The sequence below is a fragment of the Cajanus cajan genome, chromosome 8 (assembly GCF_000230855.2).
Source record: "Cajanus cajan strain Asha chromosome 8, NIPB_CcT2T_4, whole genome shotgun sequence".
In the NCBI taxonomy this organism is placed as follows: Eukaryota; Viridiplantae; Streptophyta; class Magnoliopsida; order Fabales; family Fabaceae; genus Cajanus; species Cajanus cajan.
In genome coordinates this window covers 52,276,674-52,303,095 of record NC_138524.1, presented here as the reverse complement: position 1 = coordinate 52,303,095, position 26,422 = coordinate 52,276,674, and the positions used below count along the sequence as shown (strand labels likewise).

The 26,422-nt window shown below is 29.7% G+C and overlaps 1 protein-coding gene and 1 pseudogene across 1 annotated transcript; both read left to right on the top strand.

Annotated features, from left to right (window-relative positions):
* Nucleotides 1-2,542: 2,542 nt before the first annotated feature.
* On the top strand, nucleotides 2,543-9,815 carry LOC145950527 (putative disease resistance RPP13-like protein 1). The gene is made up of 2 exons (XM_083061619.1): nucleotides 2,543-5,179; nucleotides 9,552-9,815. Exons 1-2 carry the CDS (start codon nucleotides 2,591-2,593, stop codon nucleotides 9,813-9,815), a joined length of 2,853 nt encoding a protein of 950 aa, XP_082917745.1. The 5' UTR covers nucleotides 2,543-2,590.
* A 12,508-nt stretch (nucleotides 9,816-22,323) lies between these two features.
* On the top strand, nucleotides 22,324-25,527 carry LOC145950526 (putative disease resistance RPP13-like protein 1; annotated as a pseudogene).
* The last annotated feature ends 895 nt before the right edge of the window (nucleotides 25,528-26,422 follow it).

Genomic DNA, 26,422 nt, shown 5'->3' with positions numbered 1-26,422 from the left:
AAATAAATAAATAAGTATATATATATATATATATATATATATATATATTAGAATATAATTTTTATTTTTTAAAATATATCATTTTTTAGATAAAAAAAATTGTGTGTGTAAATGGTTTGCTTTCGATTTTTGAACCACACTGGTGCATTATGTTGTTTGGCGTTCTGGAACGGCCCGTTCTGAATCTAGAACGGTTCATTTGGAATCTAGAACGACCTGTTCTGGTTTCAGAACGACCTATTCTGGTTTTAGAACGGCCCGTTCTGATGCACGCATTGGTGTTAAATAATGTATCTGGAATGGGTCGTTCCAGATGCAAAATTTACACATCATGAGTGCAATCGGAACGACTCTTCCAGTTTCAAAATGGGTCATTCTGGTTCCAGATGCATGACAAAATTTGACATCCACGTGGCATCAACGTAGCTTCCACGTGATCAATAGTTAACTCTGTTTAAATAATTTGGATGGAAGTCCGACATTGCAACTAATTAACTTATTAGAGACTAAATTGAGACAAAAAATAAAATTGAGATTAAATTGAAACAAACAATTATTATAAGGGACTAAAATTAGTTTTTAACCTAAATTTTTCTAATTTATTTTATTACCAATATATATGTAATAACTATCTTTTAGTACACATATATTTCAAATTAGTTTTTATTATAAATATATATTTTAAAATTATTAATTTTAATTTTATTTTATTTTGATCTTATTTAAACTTTATATTTAAAAAATATTAATTTATATATAAATATTCATAAATACTCATTCATATATATATATATATATATATATATTTATTTATTTATTTATTTATTTATTTATTTGATTGATATCAGATAAATGAATATATAGAATGATAAAAGGGATTATTATCTGTCCCATGTTTCATTGTCATTATTATGGTTGAATTTAAATAAATAATTTTTTATTTTTTTAATATTTTGAAATTTTTTTAAAAATGCTATTGTTTAAAAAATTTTATTCCCAAATTGTGCTCGTTAACACAATAAAAAAAATCATTATAACCAATAATAAAATGGCAATATTGTCTATTTTAGTAAAATATGTTTAATTTTTTTATTCTAATATAATAATAACTATTATTCATGGCCGAAATTTAATAAATTTATTTAGTATCATTTCTTATTTTACAAATGTTATTTATAATTTTTAAAATATGTATCAGTTTTATTCATTTTATGCTATGATAATATTATTTTACAGTTATTTCTGATTTTGGCATGCTGTAGTGTTATTTCTTTTTCTTTTCACATTTGTTTTTCCTTTTCCCATAATATTTATTAAAATATTGTAATATTTATTAAGACTTGTTAATGAGCAATAATATACAGCCCGAAAATGTATTCTAAACGTTTTGAATATTAAAATATTAATATTTTTAAATAAATTTATTGTAAAATACTTATTTAATTTAATATTTTATAATTCAAATTATTATATTAATCTTTCGGAATGAATTTTGACGGATGTATTTCGAGGCTCAATCATTTTTTCTTATTAATAGATATAGTAGAAAATGGTTAAATAGAAGATAAAATTAGAAAGAAAAAAAATAATTAATTGATGTGATAATAGATATGATAAAGTGTGAAATATAGAAAAATGAGACAGAAAGTGGATGGAAGATAAAGTATGTGTATAAACAGTAAGCCTACTATAATGATAGATTATTTTTTATTTATATTATGAAATACAAAACTATAAAATGTTAGACTCAAAGTCAAGTCTACTTTGTTTATTGATAGTAGATGGTAGACGCAAGTTCTTGGTAGTTTCACTTTCACGCTTTCATGTAAATAATATTTTCATGTAAATATTAATTTATATATAAATACTCATAAACATTCATTCATATATATATATATATATATATATATATATATATATATATATATTTTATTTGATTGATATCAGATAAATGAATACGTTTATAATATATAAAATGATAAAAGGGATCACTATCTGTCTTGTCATTCTTATGGTTGAATTTAGATAAATAATTTTTATTTTTTCAATATTTTGAGAAATTTTTAAAAATATTATTGTTTAAAAATCTTTATTCCCAAATTGTGCTAATGAGTAATAATACAGTGGTTGTTAACAAAAAAAAAATCATTGTAACCAATAATAAAATGGCAATATTGTCTATTTTAGTAAAATATGTTTACTTTTTTATTTTAATATAATAATAACTATTATTCATGGCCAAAATTTAATAAATTTATTTAGTATCATTTCTTATTTTACAAATGTAATTTATAATTTTTAAAATATTTATCAGTTTTATTCATTTTATACTATGATAATATTATTTTACAGTTATTTCTGATTTTGGCATGCTGCAGTGTTATTTCTTTTTCTTTTCACATTTGTTTTTCCTTTTCCCATAATATTTATTAAAATATTGTAATATGGGTAACTTTATTGACTTATTGACTTAAAGTCAAGTCATCAATAACTCATTTCATCAGTATATTAAAACTGCAATGCATTGTTATAGTCATTCACATAACTTGTTCTTCAAATTAATTACTCATTTTCTTAATTCTTACCATACATGGCAGCAACATTGGTTGGTGGTGCTTTTCTTTCTGCTTTCCTTCAGGTTGCATTTGACAGACTTGCTTCTCCTCAAGTTTTGGATTTCTTTCGTAAAAAAAAACTTGATGAGAACCTTTTGAAGAAGTTGAAGAGAAAGCTGCGATCCATCGATGCTCTTGCTGATGATGCAGAACTACAACAGTTCAGAGATCAACGTGTGAGAGCATGGCTTCTTGATGTCAAAGATGCTGTGTTTGAAGCTGAGGATTTGCTGGATGAAATTTATGAACTCTCCAAACGCCAAGTGGAAGCTGAATCTCAGGCTCAAAGCATTGAAGACAAGGTGTGGAATTTCAATTTCTCTATATCTCCTGTCAGTTTGTTCAATAATGAAAATGAAATTGAAACCAGGATGACACAAATCCTTGATGACTTAGATGAGCTTGCTAATGAAGGCACTCATCTAGGTTTGAAACCCAAACTAGGCTCCAAAGAGCCTAGTTGTGTGTCACAAAAACTGCCATCAACATCTTTCATCATTGAAAGTGTTATTTATGGTAGAGATGATGACAAAAAAATCATCTTTAGTTGGCTCACATCTGACACAGACAATCATAACAAGTTATCAATACTTTCTATTGTGGGCATGGGAGGGGTGGGTAAGACCACACTTGCCCAACATGCATACAATGACCCAATGCTAGAGGGTAAATTTGATATCAAAGCTTGGGTCTGTGTCTCGGATGATTTTGATGTTTTTAAGGTAACAAGAACAATTCTAGAGGCAATCACTAAATCAACTGATGATAGTAGAGACTTACAAATGGTTCAAGAAAGATTGAAAGAAAAATTGTCTGGAAAGAAATTTCTCCTTGTTTTAGATGACGTTTGGAATGAAAAGAGAGATAAATGGGAAGCTGTGCATACTCCTCTAATTGATTGTGGGGCTCAGGAAAGTAGGATCCTTGTTACAACACGTAGCAAGAATGTTGCTTCTATCATAAGGTCAAAAGAACACCTCTTGACACAATTACAAGAAGATTATTATTGGCAGTTGTTCGAGAAACATGCATTCCAAAATGCTAATCCTTCCCCAAGTCCAGACTTCAAGGAGATTGGCATGAAGATAGTTGAAAAATGTAATGGACTTCCTCTTGCCTTAAAAACAATGGGAAGTTTATTACACAACAAGCCTGTTTTGGAATGGAAAAACGTATTGCAAAGCGATATATGGGAATTGGAGAATAGTGATATTGTGCCTGCTTTAGCACTGAGTTATCACCACCTTCCTTCCCATCTCAAAAGATGTTTTGCTTACTGTTCTTTATTTCCAAAAGATTATTTGTTTAACAAGGAGTTTTTAATTGAGGTTTGGATGACTCAAAAATTTCTAGAATGTTCTCAACAAAGTAAAAGTCCAGAAGAAATTGGTGAACAATATTTCAATGATCTATTATCTAGGTCGTTCTTTCAACAATCAAGTGAAAACAAAAAGCGTTTTGTCATGCATGACCTTCTAAATGATTTGGCAACATATGTTTCCAAGGACATTTGTTTCAGGTTAGAAGTTGATCATGGAAAAAGTATACCAAAAACAACTCGTCATTTGTCATTTCAATGTTTTGATGGGTACGAAACTTTACATGATATTGAAAGGTTACGTACATTTATGCCAACACCTTTTCATGTTTGGGATTGCAAGATGTCGTTACATGAGTTGTTCTCCAAGTTGAAGTTCTTACGTTTCTTATCTTTGTCTCATTATGTCCTATCAGAGGTGCCAGACTCTGTTGGCAATCTTATGCATCTCTGTTCCTTAGACCTTTCCTGTACTGACATAAAAGAGCTACCTGAATCAACGTGCTCACTCTCTAACTTGCAAATATTAAAGTTGAACAATTGTAAATATTTGAAGAAGCTTCCCTCAAGTTTTCATAAACTCATCAAGTTGCATCGCCTTGAATTGATTTTCACTCACTTGAGAGAAGTGCCAACACGTTTGGGACAATTGAAAAACCTTCAAATATTAATGAGTTCATTTTGTGTTGGAGAAAGTAAAGGGTTCACTATTCAACAATTAGGAGAACTCAATCTCCATGGAAGACTGCAAATTAGGAATCTACAAAATATTCAGAACCCGTCAGAGGCATTAGCTCTGGATTTGACAAATAAAACACAGCTTGTTGAAATAGATTTAGTATGGGACCAAAAATTGATCCTTGATGATCCAAGGAAAGAGGATGCGATTATAATTGATAATCTAAAACCGCCAAAACACTTGGAGCAATTGTTAATTAAGGGGTATAGAGGTACACAATTTCCAAGTTGGTTATTCGATAATTCATTATCGAACGTAGTCTCCTTAAGGTTGCAAGGTTGTAAATTCTGCCAACGTTTGCCTCCCCTTGGACGTTTGTCATTTCTCAAGTTCTTGCAAATTAATAGGCTTGATAAGATAGTGAGTATTGATGTTGATTTTTATGGGAGTAAATCTTCTTCATTTCCATCTCTAGAATCATTGTGTATCTACAGTATGAAGACTTTATATATATATATATATATATATATATATGAGGATCTATTTATTCTAAAAATAAGTTTAGAAGTAAGTTTTTTTAAATTTACTCTATTGAATTTAAAGTTTTTAATATATTAATCAGATTTACAAATTTTTTAAAAATTTAAAAATTATTTAATATTTTATTTTATTAATTTAAATAATCCTATAAAATAATTTTATGATTTAAATTTAATGAAGTATTAAATAATTTTTAAATCTTTTTAAAATTTACAAACTTAATCTATACATTAAAAAAATTTAATTTAAAAATTTGATCATTGAAATTTAATGAAAAATATAAGTTATTTAATGTATTAAATTAAAGTAAACTTATTCTTTAAATAAATGAGTCTTCTTATATATATAAATATATATATATATATATATAAATGGTTTTAATTCATAAATTTTATTTAATGTATTAAATCAAAGTAAACTTATTCCTGGTTTTAATTCATAAATTTTATTTAATACATTAAATTAAAGTAAACTTATTCTTTAAATAAATGAATATTCTTATATATATATATATATATATAAAAGTAGTTTTAATTCATAAATTTTATTTCTAATTGAAGAGTTACATATTGTGTTAATTATGTATAAAAAAATATTTAATTTGTTGCAATATATAAGAGTCGAAACTTCAAGCTAAAATGTACTTTGATATAGTTTAAAAATATTTTAAAGAATTTTTCTATTGAAAATAAATAATTTTATTTTAGTTCTTAGAAACATTTTAAAGATATTATGTTGGATGTCATTTATCCAAAGAATCAAAGTTAAAATCCAGTTAAAACTGGATTGAATTTACTGCTATTTGTAAATAGTTTTCATTCCTTTTCGTCTTAACTTTTACATGAGAAAAATATTATATGAATTTAATATACTTTCAATATTATTGAAATCCTTGTTCTATCATTTAATTAAATCGACGATTCTCAAATATATGCATATGACTAGCTCTAGCTCTCAAAATCCTCAATTTTGGTAGCACTGTTATTTTTTTCAACCTCGAGTGCAGAACTTAGAAGGATTACTGTTTTTTTTCTCCGACCCTTTTCTTGAATTCTAAAATATTAGTTTTTTATTCCAATTTTGTTAAAAAATATTTAATATTGTCACATAAAATTTACTACCTACTAATATTTTTATTAATAAAAATATTACATTAAACATCATTGATAGTATTAACTATTTCAAATGGTTATTTTTAGATATATTATTTGTGATTTAGGAAATTATAATAAGACTTTAAAAAATTATAAAGACTAAAAATAATAATTTTAAATTTAAAGGAAGATTACAAATAAATTTATTCTAAATTTAAAAAATTAAAAATATATTTAACCTTGATTAGTTTTAGTAGAATATCACCTTCCAATTATATTTTTTTTATCTACATATTTGTACTTGATATTTGTACTTGAGACCTTCCTTAAAAAATTAAAACCAAATTCCATTTTCACTAATATAATAATATAATATAATCTTTCATATATCTGAAAAAATTTACTAGGATCTCATGCTTTTAACATTTTCTAAATTTGTAATCTACCAAAGTTTTTAATTAACTTATTTTAATTATTTTTCTTAACTGAAGTTCCTAAATTTTATCAAATAAATAAATAAATATCATATGAAAATTTATCTCACAAGGTTTTAATTTAAAGATTATCAACATCCAAGAAACCATGGTTTTCCCACTTAATTCCTTATATCTCTACCTCAGGAAGGAACAAGTTGCAATTTTTTTAAATTTAATTATCTTAAATATTTATGTCATGAAGGAAATCAGATACGTAATTATAGAGATTGAAATATTTGTATTTATTGATATTATTATATCGTAGCAATTATCATGTTTACTTATAAGGATAAAAAGTAAATTCTTATTTATGGGTAATTTTGAACTCATTCCAATTTTGATAGGAAATATTCAGTTTAATTGAATATGAGTACGAATGAGTATGTAATACTCAATTCACTATAAAAAAAAATGTGTGATTTGTGATGGTTATTTTGGAAGTTTTTGGCGATTTGAAACCATCACAAAATTGCATTTTTGTTTGACTTATTTATATTTTTTAGCGGTTTTAAATATTTTATTGTATTTTATGTGGCATATTAATTCATGATTTATCCATTACTATACATCCATCCAACTAAGTTCAAGAAGAAGAAAAATTAGATAAATAAATTAATTTTATAAAAGACATATATAAAAATAAAAATTAGATAAGTAATTTAAAATTTATGAACAAGGAATTAGATAAGTAATTTTGAAAAAAATTCATGATTACCTGATGTGAAACACTTAGTTAAAGCAAGTGAAGTAAATTGAGATTTTTTTTTAGTTAAACCAAGAGAACAAAAATATGCTTTAATTTATATTTGTATACAAATAATATATTAATTAAAAATTGATGTACATGAATTAAATAAATAAATGATATTTTATCTATAAAAAGAATAAAATGTATTTATCATCACAATAAAACTATGAAAAGATAAATAAAATTAAAATCAATTTAAATTTTAATTAGATCTAACATATACAATAGTTAATGATAATCTATGATTTGACAATTTGCCTCTAGTTTTAATGGATCATATACATCCCTATAATATATTACTAATTAATATATTGTTTTACATGCTTATGTATCGTTGTGATTCTGGTAACTGTGTAGTGCATTTGTTACTTTGTATTAATAGTATCCCCTTGTAAATTACAATATGTAATATAAATTATGTAACATAAAGAATTATGCATATAATCCGAAACAACTTTTGGCAGCATATCAATCACAAAACTAAGGTACCCTATATCACTATGAGAATTTCATAGTTTCATAAATGAAATATAAAACTGCATCAATAGGGAAAAATAATGCTAATAATAAAATTATAATAGCTAACTCATATCTATTGACACCTTATATTTTTGTAAGTTGGAGTTATAGGAAAAGAAGTAGAAATTAATGTTGAATATGTTTTTATTATCCCTTACATGTCCTGAAGCAATAAAATTTGCAGAAAAGGAAGTAGAAATGCTAATATGTTTTTATAACCTTTTACATATATGAAGCAATAGAATTTGCAAGAGGATGTCAATTGTGCTTGAAAGTATCCAATATCACTTGGTAAATTACACAAATTTGTCTAAGTAAACACATGTGTAGGGGATTAATTCTTAATATTTGTGTTTTGATACAACAATTATGTGCAGGAGATTTGTTAAACTAAACAAATTTGACTAAATAAACAAATGTGCTAGGATTAAGATTCATATATTCAAAAGAACTTAAGATTTCATTCGGATTATCAACTTATTATCATAAATCAAACTCATGACTCACATGCTATCTATCATGAAAAAAAGTCCAAGACTCTCTCGTTAGGAGCTATGGTTACTTTCACCTATTAAATCATAAGTTCTTAGTTTTGTGATAATTCATGTGTAACATCTATTTATAATATAAAAAGTTGAGATACACTATAATACGTTGATACATCACTTTATGCATTACCATGTTAGTGAAAAAGTTTATGTGTCATTTTATAATTTTTTTTTCTTATTCTATTATATCTCTATCTATAGAAATTAAAAGCTACAAAACTTATAAGTCACACTCTCTACTATCTCACTCCTCCTTCTCTCTCACTTTTGCATGAAAGTTATAATTAATATTCAATAATGAAAATACAATGCATAATCTAAAGCATTTATGTAAAATAAAAAAGGCTTAAATATGTTTAGTTTCTTAAATTTATAATAAATACATTTTTAGTCCCTCAAATGTAAAATTGTTTTCTTTAATCTTGTAATTTTTAAAAATCTTGTTTTAGTCCCTTAAATCACTAGTAACATCTAAAAGTGACAAATTGATATAGTTGTGCAAAATCAACTTAGTTTAATGTTATGGTTTTGCTAATAGAGACATTAGTAGGTAAATTTTGTGCAACAATATTTGACAGACTCTAAAAAATATTTGAAAATAAAGATTAAAATAAGATTTTTTGAAATTACATGGACTAAAAAGATAATTTTTTAATTTGATGGACTAAAAGTAAATTTACCTTAAATTTGAGGGACTAAAAACATATTTAAGTCTAAAAAAAAATTAGTTCCACAATTTAGTTCTCTTGACACAATCATTAATTAACCTAAGGGAACAGATTAGAAAAATCTCTTGATAAAAGTATCCAAGCATTTGGGGAACCCTCTCTTGAAAGATGGCTATTAAGGAGGAGAATCAAGTATTAGTACTCTAACAAACATCCTATTCTACTTAATGTGGGACTTGGGCAGTCCATAGTACTTAAGCTCCGATCATAGTGGCATAATGGGAGTGGATCATTTTATGTAAACTCTGATACTCATGTATTTTACATTTGAATGATTGCATTGCAGATGATGATCCTGGAGCAGCAATACCATGATGATTTGAAGAAAGAACTTCAAGGTGTTACACATACTTCAACAGGTTCTAAAGAAACATCTACTGGAGTGGTACCGACAGGAGAATCAACTACCAATGTTCCACAATTTTTGAATTTTGAATTATCAATAGAGTACGACTCTACAATCTTTTCCAGTGATTCCTCGTCGAGATTTGATTTTATACTGCTTTCCCTTCTCAACATTCCTTCTGAATTGGAATGCTTTGTAATCTGATTATCATCCTCAAGCTCACTTGTCTTTATAGATGTGAGATGTTTGTGACTATCATGCTCACAAAGTTAAGTAAAGTTATTCTTGTAATTTTTAGTACACCCTGTCTTAAAAATTGGTTTATTATAAATGTTATAATATATATTTTATAGGTGTATGCACCTAGAATGGTACAGTAATTTTGGACTAACATAATATTAAGTGGTATAATATTTAATAACATGATATTTAAAAATAAAAAATTAAAAAATATATAAATAAATTTTTATCACTCGTAAAAATATATAAAAATAGAATCTTTTGCATGTTATTTTTATTTTTATATATTATATTAATAAATGTCATGTAACTTAAATAATGATAAATCATTGAATAATGTTTAAATTTAACGATAAAAAATATTAAATTAATGATAGAATCTAAATTTTGTATTTTAAAAGATAAAAGAATTAATATATTTATTTTAAAATAGAAGAATTAAAAACATAAATAAAAAATAGAAAAAATAAAAATATAATTTAGCCAATATTTTTTAAGGCAAATTTAGAAGCAACTAATTTAAATTTGTCATAATCAATTTCTGACATTTGTAAATGTTACAGCTCTTTTAGCTTTCAGGAAAAATATTTTGTGGAGATTTTTAGTTATCAGAAACTGTATTAGCCGTGACAAACTGCAGCTTTTTTTTTATTTTTATATATACTTTTTTTTAGTGATATCTTTATGCATAAATAATTATGTTTGAGTTGGATCACATAAACAGCTAATAATTAGTTTGTTGTTGAACTACTTTATCACTATTCCTAAAAGTTTAGCATTAAAAAGAAGCTATAAAGAAAAATACATGCATTATTAGATAAGTTGAGTTTATTTATTGATTAGTTAGCCACCAAAGTTGACCAAACGCACTTAACTTTCGTAAAAGACATATCTTTTGAAAAGGGACAAAGAGTTTTAAGTGTGAACACTATGATTCTTTTTAAGACGCAAGTTCTTCGTAGTTTCACTTTCACGCTTTCATGTAAATAATATCCTAATATAATGGGTTCAAGGCTTTTTTGTTTTTTGTTTTTTTCAAAACTATTCTATAAACTACTTTTTAGTAACTACTTTTCAGATGAAAATAAAGAAATATAAATACGTTTATTAACACTTAATTTAACGACAGTTTAAAAACTGAGAGAAGAAAAAATTTAGTTGTTAATTTTATTTTCTTATACTTTGAAAAAAAAAACACTTGGTTTATAATTTTTTTTATTTACAACTTCATTTTATTATTATTATTATTATTATTATTTATTTATTTTTGGTCATGTAGAAGAAAAAAATGTGTATTTATGAGATTTATTTTTAGAATTAAAACAAACCATATTATAGACAGCTTATTAGAAAAATAAATATTACCGTCTTATAAGTTATAACTTTTAATTTCAGCCTTTATGAATTATGATATTATAGAAAAAACTTAAAAGATCAAATTAAATTAAAGTAAATGTTTAGATGGTTAATTCAACAGTTTATTAATATAAAAAGTTAGAGTGCTAGTATATTATACCTTTATGTTGTATTTTATTTTTTTTCTCACTAATTTATATTTAAGGATAAAATAGAAATAATATATATATATATATATATATATATATTTATATATATAACTACCTTTTTAAAAATAATAACTACCCATCCCTTTATAGAAACACTATTTTTTTTTTACGGAGACAAAAAATAGTAATATATAAAGAAGATATATATTTTTTTAGTGTATAAATTTAATTTTATGAAAAACCTGTTCCACCACCTCACACACAAACCTTCTTCACTCACAATTAAACTGGAATTCAATATTTTCATAAAATGTTAATTTTATCTTTCTTTTATTTTATAAAATCATTCAGATCTAGTTATACATATAATGTAAATTTTTGGCTAAAAACCTATTTTGGTTCTTTATAATAATTATTTGTTTTAATTTAGTCTCACTTTTATTTTTTGTCTCATTTAATCTTTAATAATTAATTGGTTACAATGTCAGATTTCCGTCTAAATTATTTAGACGGAGTTAACTGTTAGTCATGTGGATGCTACGTGGATGCCACGTGGAAGCTACGTAGATGCCACGTGAATGTCAAATTTTTGTCATGCATGTGGAACCAAAACGACCTGTTTTGAATCCGGAACGGGCCGTTCTGGTTCCAAAATATAGTTGATGATTATATCCAGAAATTTTAGACCGTGAGGACAATACTTATTCATATATTTGTAATATTAAAAATTTTATATATAATTTTTTAAAGTATAAATATATATTATAGTTATTTTTTAAAAGTTTTTATATTTATAATTATGATTAAGGATGAAAATAAACTAGGTCAGATTATGCTATATTATAATTTAACAGATTTAAACCTAATTTTTGTTAAAAATACATGTTATAAATATTATATATTTATCTGTCATAAACATTTTTTAAAATATTTGGTTACATAACAATCTTGAAAACCTACTTAATAATAATTTAACACTAATAAAAATATATAAATAAATATGTTAAATATTATAAATGTAACGACTCGCCGTGGTCTCTACACTTAATGGAATCGCACTAAAAATTTGTAAACTAAGATAAATAATAAAATTGGATAACTCATAAATACAAAAACATGAAAAATTATATATATAAGAATAATTAAGTATTAGGTATTATATACAAATATCCAAAATTACTATCTCTTAGTGCCGGTCAAGCACAAAATTGTTACCCAAAGTGGTAACTTTGACACTAGGTACCAAAAAATTTCACTTCTAGCAGCAGACTCAGCCAACAGCTCCAACCTAGCCCTAATCTGCTCCCATACACCGTATAATCATAGCAGTCCATCCACATGGAAACAGAAGGGTAAGTTAGAATTCGATAAACAACCATACAAGTATAGGGAAAATACTATACTACTCATTATTCAATCATCATCATACAGTTCAGCATAAAAACACAACTCATTAATACAACTTAGAAGAAATTTTAATACAACAACAATAACAATAATATACAACTTAATATTTAATGTGTCGTCACGCGTGTACAATTGGAAGATCTCCAACAACTGAAGTTGAGCAGTCTAGGTGGCATAAACCCTACCAAATCTAACGTTTGACCGATCTCAATCAGGTCAGGTATAGTACAACAGTAGGAACTCCAAAGAGAACCAGATATAGACAACAATAGGCGATTTCTCAAGTGTGTCACTTAGACTCGGAGGTCTAGTACTACTGTCAGGACAGAAGGGTTTGGATATGAGCCTACCACGGCCTTGGCTAGCTTCACCAATCCACATGTGGAGTTAGCCCACCCACTATCCTCCAAGTACCACGCACCCTACAGTACTTAGTCAAAGACTACATCTCTAACTAGATACCTTACTCAAATTGGTCATTCAACCATGACATGGATCGACTATTTCCATGTCGCCCACACAGTACTAAGGGATTAAACTTTAAAATAACTTTCAACTTTTAAAACAACTTTCAACTTATCACCCTAGTACTATGTATCTTAACATCTGGCCGCTTGTAATCAGTATAGCTCGGCTTGGCCCCTATACCATGGTCGCTTTGTACACGTGTGCTTCGACCTTGCCCACTGTTGAGATTTCCGTTGAAACACTTTTGTTAATATTTGTAAATTCGTTTAATTCTATCAACGGTCTCAAACACGGCAAGTATACCGGCCGTTCAAGTAGTAAAAATATCGTATCCACAGGGATTAGAAGGTAATATAAGCATTTATTGACTATTCGTGATTAAAGAATAATTCCAATTTCAATATTTTGTCCGGTGAATTCAAGGTTAAGACTATTGGAATGAAAGCTGTAAATAAATATTGGTTTGTGAGTGGAAAGGGTAGAAATGATTTTATGGTTTTGTGAGATTGTGGGGTCAGATTTCACCAAACATAACACTAACGTATCCTTAATCTCTTGTTGAATTCATTGCTTAGTCAACCCATGAGTTTACTCAAACCTAATCCCTTAGAGAAAGAGCCTAGGTGCGGATATTGAATATCAATCCCTTGAGTACCCAATATCTACACCCGCATTACGGGCTAGGGTTTAAGACTACTGATGGGTCAAGCTCTATCCCTAGATACAATCACCACTAGGCATATGTTTCAGAACTAGTTTCACAGGTTATTTTCCAATACCCATGGAACCTTAAATCATGCAAAGGGTGATCAGTCCAAAGCAAGCATTAAGAATAGAAACAAACACAACAAAGAATAAAACAACATATATATATATCATTAAAATCGTAAAGATTACAATAGAGTACGTTGGTTACATCTAACCCCACAAAATGGGTGAAACCACTCAACAAAGAGGGTAAAAACAAAATAGAGATGGAAGAGGAAGTGAAGAACCGAAGGAAAGATCCGCACACGGACGATCCCAAGCCCTGGGAATCCCTTCCGCAGCTCCTAGAGTCGCCCCATGTGAGAATGAGGGAAAAACCCTCGAAGTTCTCCTTAAATGCGAGCCTGGGAGGTCAGATTAGGGTTTCGCGCCCGGCGCGTAAGTCTCAGCGCCCGGCGCATATTCTTCTCTTGAGTCTCTGCCAAGCGTCACGCCCGGCGTAATTATCAATTACGCCCGGCGCAATTGCTTCCAGATGTGAGATGCTCTGTTTCGCTCAAGCCCGGCGCAGATCATCTTGCGCCCGGCGCAGCCACCCTGCTCTGCTCATCAGCTTCTTATATTTCCAATCCTAAGAGTCTTCAATCCTCAATTCTCTAGCTCAATACCTACACAAAAAATGAGGTATATTAAGGTATTGAGGTAAATATGGGTTAGTTATATCTGCACATAAAATGAACCAAAAAGAGAACAATTATATTGCAATGGTTCATAGGATGAGTGGAATTTGTCTAATAAGTCTCATCCAAAAAGAGGTAAAATTGAGACTTAACAACTCCCCCAAACTTAGAACCTTGCTTGTCCTCAAGCAAAAGGTAATTAATCTAGCAGATAACAAGCAATGCAAGTGAGTCAATTTCTACATCCTAGTTTACTTGTATCTTCTTTTCGCAAGCATGAACCTCAGATGAATTTCCAATCACAATTATTGCAATAGAACATGACAAGGTGCAAACAAAGGTTTCAAAAGAGATCAAAGAGCTGAGAGGAGTAATGACTATTTGTGTATGCATCCTCACTAGGAAAATGTTTCTCTCTATGCACACTAGTGTATCAGGGTGAGTGTTTCTCTCTAGTCTACTACTCACGCCACATAATTCAACTTTGCTCTTCGTTTCCAAATGAAACCAGTGGTAACACAAATGCAGGCACTTATCACAAGGTCTTTATTAGGGCAATCTGGGTCAAGCAGGGTCAAGCGGTAGCAGTTTTATGGTTTTTCAAGGATTGAAGGTGCTATAGCTTAAGAGAGCAAATAAGATTTTACAATGATGTCCCTCTCCATACCCCATTATAACAATTTGGCACATGCCCTTTACCTGATCCAAGCCATTAGCCTTTATGAGATGCATATTTACATTTTTGCATCTTAATATTTTTGTTTTTGTTTTGCTTTTTTTTATTTTTTTTTTATTTTTTTTTTTATTTTTATTTTGTTTTGTAATGGCTGACCACATACTTTCTTCTTCCCAAATTCCTCATTCTTCAACTCCCCCAAACTTATTTGATGTCATCAATTTGCTCTCTTAACCAAGGAAAAGGTTATGGTTAATTTTTCATGGTTTGGGACAAGTGGAAGGTGTGGTGTTTAGGCCTAGGAAGGTATGGGTCAAGTGAAAGGTGGAGATGACTTTTTGGCTTAGCTGGTTAACAAAATATGGAAATGTGAATGCCTTGATCATATAAGTGCACAACATAAGCAAACCACCAGGGAAACTCAAGCAAAGTCTATCATGCAACTTAAGCGTAGTTCACTCATAGGTGTTTTAGGCTCAAACCTCACCCGGCTATGCATCCACAAACTATCACACTCAGCTCAGTTCTATGATCAACATTGAAACCCGTATGCAACTAGTCATGAACTAAAGATCTAATGTGACTTGAAAATGTCTAAGGTACACACACCATAAACATCAAGCAAACTATAATCCAGAATCAACCACAAGCAAAGCAAGTATCAACAAGATTAAAAACCATGCTAAGGCAGAATATTCACAAAAGAACCAACAGAGTAATCACCAAAAAGACTATATAAAAACAGTTAAAGTACTGAAAATAAAAAACAGAAAAATAAATTGCAAACAGAAAATAAATTGCAAACAGAGGTAAACTAAGGTGAGCTCCATCTGCTTCCATCCTGGTCATCATCCTCAGTAGGTGCTTCACCTCATCTGCATTAGCAATGCAGCTCTGCTCCCCCAACTGAGAAGCCTGGTCCCTAGGCCAACCAGTATATACCTGAAAGTCCTAGTAACCAGAAGTGGTGAAAGAGCATAATCATAAAAGACATGGTGAGCATACCAATTAAACACAGTGACTACCAAGAACGAATAACAACAATGAAGAATAACCTTAGACCAAAATTAAACACAACAAATACACAAAGAAGCATGATTGAAAACAAAGAAATATGTGGCATCAGGAGGGTGCTCGCCGGGCGCGACACAGGCACGCCGGGCTTGCTATCAGTAAAAAGCACATAGGTTTCAACTCTGATATCGCGCCGGGCTTACGTTAAGCGCGCCCGGCGTGGTGGGTTCCAGAGACCACAATTCGAGTCTTGCGCTGGGCGCGAGGTAAGGAGCGCCGGGCGCGTGACTCTGATATGGTCAGTTTTGCCTAAATTTTCGTTGAAAGGAGGCCTTGAACACACCAGGAAACAGAGTTACCTCAGTTCTTCACACTCCAAACAAAATATACCCTATATTTACTTATTCAAACATGATTCAAACACTTAACAATTAACACAAACACACATAACACAACAACATATAACACAAAACAACATATACCACAAAACACAACACATAATACAAAACAACATATATGGCACAGAACAACACGTAACACAAAACAACTATGCATGACAAACATTGGCACTGAAATCTAAAACACGAACGAAACGATAAACACGTAAATAAAGTCAGATCTCTGGGTTGCCTCCCAGGAAGCGCTTGTTTACTGTCCCGAGCCTGACAGTGACCAACTTGAAATGCTCTGATTCTCCTTCTCCTCTTGTTGCTCTTGTTCCTTTTTGCCCCGTGGTCAACCTCATGATTGCTCAACAATGCTCAGAGGGATTGGTCAATTCAGCTCATAATAGTACCTTGCACACAAGAGAAGGCTGAAGACTAGAGTACACAAGTTAGTTCCAACACTTCATTGCTCAACAAAGAATAACAAAAACAAAGAAAAAGGATTAAATCACAAATAGCTATAAATACTAAATCGCCATTCTAATCCCCAGCAACGGCGCCAAAAACTTGTTGAGATTTCCGTTGAAACACTTTTGTTAATATTTGTAAATTCGTTTAATTCTATCAACGGTCTCAAACACGGCAAGTATACCGGCCGTTCAAGTAGTAAAAATATCGTATCCACAGGGATTAGAAGGTAATATAAGCATTTATTGACTATTCGTGATTAAAGAATAATTCCAATTTCAATATTTTGTCATGTGAATTCAAGGTTAAGACTATTGGAATGAAAGCTGTAAATAAATATTGGTTTGTGAGTGGAAAGGGTAGAAATGATTTTATGGTTTTGTGAGATTGTGGGGTCAGATTTCACCAAACATAACACTAACGTATCCTTAATCTCTTGTTGAATTCATTGCTTAGTCAACCCATGAGTTTACTCAAACCTAATCCCTTAGAGAAAGAGCCTAGGTGCGGATATTGAATATCAATCCCTTGAGTACCCAATATCTACACCCGCATTACGGGCTAGGGTTTAAGACTACTGATGGGTCAAGCTCTATCCCTAGATACAATCACCACTAGGCATATGTTTCAGAACTAGTTTCACAGGTTATTTTCCAATACCCATGGAACCTTAAATCATGCAAAGGGTGATCAGTCCAAAGCAAGCATTAAGAATAGAAACAAACACAACAAAGAATAAAACAACATATATATATATCATTAAAATCGTAAAGATTACAATAGAGTACGTTGGTTACATCTAACCCCACAAAATGGGTGAAACCACTCAACAAAGAGGGTAAAAACAAAATAGAGATGGAAGAGGAAGTGAAGAACCGAAGGAAAGATCCGCACACGGACGATCCCAAGCCCTGGGAATCCCTTTCGCAGCTCCTAGAGTCGCCCCATGTGAGAATGAGGGAAAAACCCTCGAAGTTCTCCTTAAATGCGAGCCTGGGAGGTCAGATTAGGGTTTCGCGCCCGGCGCGTAAGTCTCAGCGCCCGGCGCATATTCTTCTCTTGAGTCTCTGCCAAGCGTCACGCCCGGCGTAATTATCAATTACGCCCGGCGCAATTGCTTCCAGATGTGAGATGCTCTGTTTCGCTCAAGCCCGGCGCAGATCATCTTGCGCCCGGCGCAGCCACCCTGCTCTGCTCCTCAGCTTCTTATATTTCCAATCCTAAGAGTCTTCAATCCTCAATTCTCTAGCTCAATACCTACACAAAAAATGAGGTATATTAAGGTATTGAGGTAAATATGGGTTATTTATATCTGCACACAAAATGAACCAAAAAGAGAACAATTATATTGCAATGGTTCATAGGATGAGTGGAATTTGTCTAATAAGTCTCATCCAAAAAGAGGTAAAATTGAGACTTAACACCCACACACGGGATCAACTAAGTCCTAGAGGAGAACAATACAACGTCCACTCCAAAGGACAACTTCCCAAGGAGGGTTTTTCAAAAAATTGGGCTCTCAGAGCACCACAACTATCTCAATCCACAAAATGGGATGAGCAACTTCGAAAACATCTCCCCTAGTCCTAATGATCAACAACTCATCATTACAGCTTAATAAGTTTAACAACTTAAACAACATACAACTTTACAGCAATATACATCTTAACAACAATAGACAACTTACAACATGCAAACAACTTAATTAAACAATTATAGTCATTTCAATATCAACTTAATGTAACTTAATAACTTTATAAACAACTTCAGCAATATACAACATATTAAAATTAATCTATCATGTCAACTTATATAAACAGCATAAATCAACTTAAGCACTCAACAACTCAACTATTTCAACAAAAGAACACCACACATAAAGCTTCCCTAACTCTCCTGAAATTAAACAACCTACATTCTAGCTTCCCTCACCTGAAGATTGGCTCAAATAGCCAAAAACTGAACAAAAGTAGAATTTTCCTTCGAGGCTCAACTTAGAACTTCTATCCACCCAAATCAAGCTTTCTAATATGAATTTCAAGAAATGACAGAAGGCATTAGTGGTCTAGAGAAGAAAAGGAATCATACAGAGAAATTTGGGAGAGAAAGGAGCTCACAGACCCAGAGACCTTCTCTCTAAAACTTCTCTCTAAAAACTCACATTCTCCTCAAGGCCCACAACTCCTATTTATAGACATTCCGGAATGGCCAGAACGACCTGTACCAAATTCGGAACGGCCCGTTCTGTACTCCTTCATCATGTGCAAAACCCACCTGCAGAACGACCCGTTTTGAAATCAGAACGGCCCGTTCTGGTACTCATCCAGAACGGCCTGTTCTGCATCTAGAACGCCCCGTACTCCAACCAGAAGGACTCGTTCTAGAATTTGGAACGGCCCGTTCTCCCTCCAGAACGGCCCGTTCTCAACCACGAATTATTGGTAAATTTAATAGCCTGGAACGACCCGTTCCAGATTGGGAACGGCCCGTTCTGGGCTACTAAATCACCTATATTGGACTTTCTAAAACAACTTGCTACGTTACAATAAAAATTAAGTTTAATTTATTTATCACATAAAGATGTTTTTAATGTGATATAAATTTTTACAATTTTAATTTTTTTTTATCAACATAAACAATATATAGAAAGTACAAAAGTTTGACAAATATAAGATAAATGAATAATTCCTCGAAAATTATATTTTATACATACGATAATTTAAATAAATAAATAAGTATATATATATATATATATATATATTAGAATATAATTTTTATTTTTTAAAATATATCATTTTTTAGATAAAAAAAATTGTGTGTGTAAATGGTTTGCTTTCGATTTTTGAACCACACTGGTGCATTATGTTGTTTGGCGTTCTGGAACGGCCCGTTCTGAATCTAGAACGGTTCATTTGGAATCTAGAACGACCTGTTCTGGTTTCAGAACGGCCTATTCTGGTTTTAGAACGGCCCATTCTGATGCACGCATTGGTGTTAAATAATGTATCTGGAATGGGTCGTTCCAGATGCAAAATTTACACATCATGAGTGCAATCGGAACGACTCTTCCAGTTTCAAAATGGGTCATTCTGGTTCCAGATGCATGACAAAATTTGACATCCACGTGGCATCTACGTAGCTTCCACGTGATCAATAGTTAACTCTGTTTAAATAATTTGGATGGAAGTCCGACATTGCAACTAATTAACTTATTAGAGACTAAATTGAGACAAAAAATAAAATTGAGATTAAATTGAAACAAACAATTATTATAAGGGACTAAAATTAGTTTTTAACCTAAATTTTTCTAATTTATTTTATTACCAATATATATGTAATAACTATTTTTTAGTACACATATATTTCAAATTAGTTTTTATTATAAATATATATTTTAAAATTATTAATTTTAATTTTATTTTATTTTGATCTTATTTAAACTTTATATTTAAAAAATATTAATTTATATATAAATATTCATAAATACTCATTCATATATATATATATATATATATTTATTTATTTATTTATTTGATTGATATCAGATAAATGAATATATAGAATGATAAAAGGGATTATTATCTGTCCCATGTTTCATTGTCATTCTTATGGTTGAATTTAGATAAATAATTTTTTATTTTTTTAATATTTTGAAAATTTTTTAAAAATGCTATTGTTTAAAAATTTTTATTCCCAAATTGTGCTCGTTACACAATAAAAAAAATCATTATAACCAATAATAAAATGGCAATATTGTCTATTTTAGTAAAATATGTTTAATTTTTTTATTCTAATATAATAATAACTATTATTCATGGCCGAAATTTAATAAATTTATTTAGTATCATTTCTTATTTTACAAATGTTATTTATAATTTTTAAAATATGTATCAGTTTTATTCATTTTATGCTATGATAATATTATTTTACAGTTATTTCTGATTTTGGCATGCTGTAGTGTTATTTCTTTTTCTTTTCACATTTGTTTTTCCTTTTCCCATAATATTTATTAAAATATTGTAATATTTATTAAGACTTGTTAATGAGCAATAATATACAGCCCGAAAATGTATTCTAAACGTTTTGAATATTAAAATATTAATATTTTTAAATAAATTTATTGTAAAATACTTATTTAATTTAATATTTTATAATTCAAATTATTATATTAATCTTTCGGAATGAATTTTGACGGATGTATTTCGAGGCTCAATCATTTTTTCTTATTAATAGATATAGTAGAAAATGGTTAAATAGAAGATAAAATTAGAAAGAAAAAAAATAATTAATTGATGTGATAATAGATATGATAAAGTGTGAAATATAGAAAAATGAGACAGAAAGTGGATGGAAGATAAAGTATGTGTATAAACAGTAAGCCTACTATAATGATAGATTATTTTTTATTTATATTATGAAATACAAAACTATAAAATGTTAGACTCAAAGTCAAGTCTACTTTGTTTATTGATAGTAGATGGTAGACGCAAGTTCTTGGTAGTTTCACTTTCACGCTTTCATGTAAATAATATTTTCATGTAAATATTAATTTATATATAAATACTCATAAACATTCATTCATATATATATATATATATATATATATATATATATATATATATATATATATATTTTATTTGATTGATATCAGATAAATGAATACTTTTATAATATATAAAATGATAAAAGGGATCACTATCTGTCTTGTCATTCTTATGGTTGAATTTAGATAAATAATTTTTATTTTTTCAATATTTTGAGAAATTTTTAAAAATATTATTGTTTAAAAATCTTTATTCCCAAATTGTGCTAATGAGTAATAATACAGTGGTTGTTAACAAAAAAAAAATCATTGTAACCAATAATAAAATGGCAATATTGTCTATTTTAGTAAAATATGTTTACTTTTTTATTTTAATATAATAATAACTATTATTCATGGCCAAAATTTAATAAATTTATTTAGTATCATTTCTTATTTTACAAATGTAATTTATAATTTTTAAAATATTTATCAGTTTTATTCATTTTATACTATGATAATATTATTTTACAGTTATTTCTGATTTTGGCATGCTGCAGTGTTATTTCTTTTTCTTTTCACATTTGTTTTTCCTTTTCCCATAATATTTATTAAAATATTGTAATATGGGTAACTTTATTGACTTATTGACTTAAAGTCAAGTCATCAATAACTCATTTCATCAGTATATTAACACTGCAATGCATTGTTATAGTCATTCACATAACTTGTTCTTCAAATTAATTACTCATTTTCTTAATTCTTACCATACATGGCAGCAACATTGGTTGGTGGTGCTTTTCTTTCTGCTTTCCTTCAGGTTGCATTTGACAGACTTGCTTCTCCTCAAGTTTTGGATTTCTTTCGTAAAAAAAAACTTGATGAGAACCTTTTGAAGAAGTTGAAGAGAAAGCTGCGATCCATCGATGCTCTTGCTGATGATGCAGAACTACAACAGTTCAGAGATCAACGTGTGAGAGCATGGCTTCTTGATGTCAAAGATGCTGTGTTTGAAGCTGAGGATTTGCTGGATGAAATTTATGAACTCTCCAAACGCCAAGTGGAAGCTGAATCTCAGGCTCAAAGCATTGAAGACAAGGTGTGGAATTTCAATTTCTCTATATCTCCTGTCAGTTTGTTCAATAATGAAAATGAAATTGAAACCAGGATGACACAAATCCTTGATGACTTAGATGAGCTTGCTAATGAAGGCACTCATCTAGGTTTGAAACCCAAACTAGGCTCCAAAGAGCCTAGTTGTGTGTCACAAAAACTGCCATCAACATCTTTCATCATTGAAAGTGTTATTTATGGTAGAGATGATGACAAAAAAATCATCTTTAGTTGGCTCACATCTGACACAGACAATCATAACAAGTTATCAATACTTTCTATTGTGGGCATGGGAGGGGTGGGTAAGACCACACTTGCCCAACATGCATACAATGACCCAATGCTAGAGGGTAAATTTGATATCAAAGCTTGGGTCTGTGTCTCGGATGATTTTGATGTTTTTAAGGTAACAAGAACAATTCTAGAGGCAATCACTAAATCAACTGATGATAGTAGAGACTTACAAATGGTTCAAGAAAGATTGAAAGAAAAATTGTCTGGAAAGAAATTTCTCCTTGTTTTAGATGACGTTTGGAATGAAAAGAGAGATAAATGGGAAGCTGTGCATACTCCTCTAATTGATTGTGGGGCTCAGGAAAGTAGGATCCTTGTTACAACACGTAGCAAGAATGTTGCTTCTATCATAAGGTCAAAAGAACACCTCTTGACACAATTACAAGAAGATTATTATTGGCAGTTGTTCGAGAAACATGCATTCCAAAATGCTAATCCTTCCCCAAGTCCAGACTTCAAGGAGATTGGCATGAAGATAGTTGAAAAATGTAATGGACTTCCTCTTGCCTTAAAAACAATGGGAAGTTTATTACACAACAAGCCTGTTTTGGAATGGAAAAACGTATTGCAAAGCGATATATGGGAATTGGAGAATAGTGATATTGTGCCTGCTTTAGCACTGAGTTATCACCACCTTCCTTCCCATCTCAAAAGATGTTTTGCTTACTGTTCTTTATTTCCAAAAGATTATTTGTTTAACAAGGAGTTTTTAATTGAGGTTTGGATGACTCAAAAATTTCTAGAATGTTCTCAACAAAGTAAAAGTCCAGAAGAAATTGGTGAACAATATTTCAATGATCTATTATCTAGGTCGTTCTTTCAACAATCAAGTGAAAACAAAAAGCGTTTTGTCATGCATGACCTTCTAAATGATTTGGCAACATATGTTTCCAAGGACATTTGTTTCAGGTTAGAAGTTGATCATGGAAAAAGTATACCAAAAACAACTCGTCATTTGTCATTTCAATGTTTTGATGGGTACGAAACTTTACATGATATTGAAAGGTTACGTACATTTATGCCAACACCTTTTCATGTTTGGGATTGCAAGATGTCGTTACATGAGTTGTTCTCCAAGTTGAAGTTCTTACGTTTCTTATCTTTGTCTCATTATGTCCTATCAGAGGTGCCAGACTCTGTTGGCAATCTTATGCATCTCTGTTCCTTAGACCTTTCCTGTACTGACATAAAAGAGCTACCTGAATCAACGTGCTCACTCTCTAACTTGCAAATATTAAAGTTGAACAATTGTAAATATTTGAAGAAGCTTCCCTCAAGTTTTCATAAACTCATCAAGTTGCATCGCCTTGAATTGATTTTCACTCACTTGAGAGAAGTGCCAACACGTTTGGGACAATTGAAAAACCTTCAAATATTAATGAGTTCATTTTGTGTTGGAGAAAGTAAAGGGTTCACTATTCAACAATTAGGAGAACTCAATCTCCATGGAAGACTGCAAATTAGGAATCTACAAAATATTCAGAACCCGTCAGAGGCATTAGCTCTGGATTTGACAAATAAAACACAGCTTGTTGAAATAGATTTAGTATGGGACCAAAAATTGATCCTTGATGATCCAAGGAAAGAGGATGCGATTATAATTGATAATCTAAAACCGCCAAAACACTTGGAGCAATTGTTAATTAAGGGGTATAGAGGTACACAATTTCCAAGTTGGTTATTCGATAATTCATTATCGAACGTAGTCTCCTTTAAGGTTGCAAGGTTGTAAATTCTGCCAACGTTTGCCTCCCCTTGGACGTTTGTCATTTCTCAAGTTCTTGCAAATTAATAGGCTTGATAAGATAGTGAGTATTGATGTTGATTTTTATGGGAGTAAATCTTCTTCATTTCCATCTCTAGAATCATTGTGTATCTACAGTATGAAGAACTTGGAAAAATGGGAATGTGAAGATGTGACGGGTGCTTTTCCACGCCTTCAAAATCTTTCTATAAGTGATTGTCCCGAGCTGAAAAGGCATTTGCCAAAGCAACTCCTTTGTTTAAAGACACTATATATTACTTCTTTTCAAAATCTTAAAAATGTAGACTACAAGGGTCTCTTCCACCTCTCATCTCTTGAGAAAATAGTTCTAATAAACTGCAAAAGCCTCCATTGCTTACCAGAGGATCTCTGCCAACTCTCTTCTCTCAAGAAATTGATTGTTGGAGATTGTTCCAACTTGCAATGCTTACCAAAGGGTCTCCGCCAACTTTCCTCTCTCCAGAAACTGGTTCTTCGAGACTGCCCCAACATCCAATGCTTACCAGACAATGGTCTACCCGAATCCATTTCACATCTCAGAATTTCAGGCAGTCCATTGCTCAAACAGTCTTGCGGCTCACCAGAAGGCCAAGACCATGCAAAGATTGCTCACATTCAAGATGTTGTTTACGACACTGATTCTGATTCTGATTATGATGAGTATTGGTGAGTTATTATCATGTTTAAGTTTCTAGAGTTTCTTGTGCTATATATGTGGTGGATCTAGGGAATTACTAAATTATTGTTTTATAAAGTTTTATTTGCTTCATGGTTGTTGTAGTCGTTCGTGAGTTATTCATAATGGATAGAATACTTCTCACAAAAATTCTGTTTTTAATGTTTTACGTACGAGACATCATTGTTCAATCGATAATTAATTGTTTTTCTTCGTATTGTTTATACTTTCGATAGATAATTCTTCTTTTCATAATACAAGACTTTATATATATATATATATATATATATATGAGGAACTATTTATTCTAAAAATAAGTTTAGAAGTAAGTTTTTTTAAATTTACTCTATTGAATTTATAGTTTTTAATATATTAATCAGATTTACAAATTTTTTAAAAATTTAAAAATTATTTAATATTTTATTTTATTAATTTAAATAATCCTATAAAATAATTTTATGATTTAAATTTAATGAAGTATTAAATAATTTTTAAATCTTTTTAAAATTTACAAACTTAATCTATACATTAAAAAAATTTAATTTAAAAATTTGATCATTGAAATTTAATGAAAAATATAAGTTATTTAATGTATTAAATTAAAGTAAACTTATTCTTTAAATAAATGAGTCTTCTTATATATATAAATATATATATATATATATATATATATATATATATAAATGGTTTTAATTCATAAATTTTATTTAATGTATTAAATCAAAGTAAACTTATTCCTGGTTTTAATTCATAAATTTTATTTAATACATTAAATTAAAGTAAACTTATTCTTTAAATAAATGAATATTCTTATATATATATATATATATATATATATATATATATAAAAGTAGTTTTAATTCATAAATTTTATTTCTAATTGAAGAGT

Coding starts and splice junctions, on each gene's coding strand:
- LOC145950527 (XM_083061619.1), top strand. CDS start 2,591: ATGGCAGCAACATTGGTTGGTGGTGCTTTTCTTTCTGCTTTCCTTCAG. Junction 5,180..9,551: donor TTCTAAAAATAAGTTTAGAA/GTAAGTTTTTTT, acceptor ATTGCATTGCAG/ATGATGATCCTGGAGCAGCA.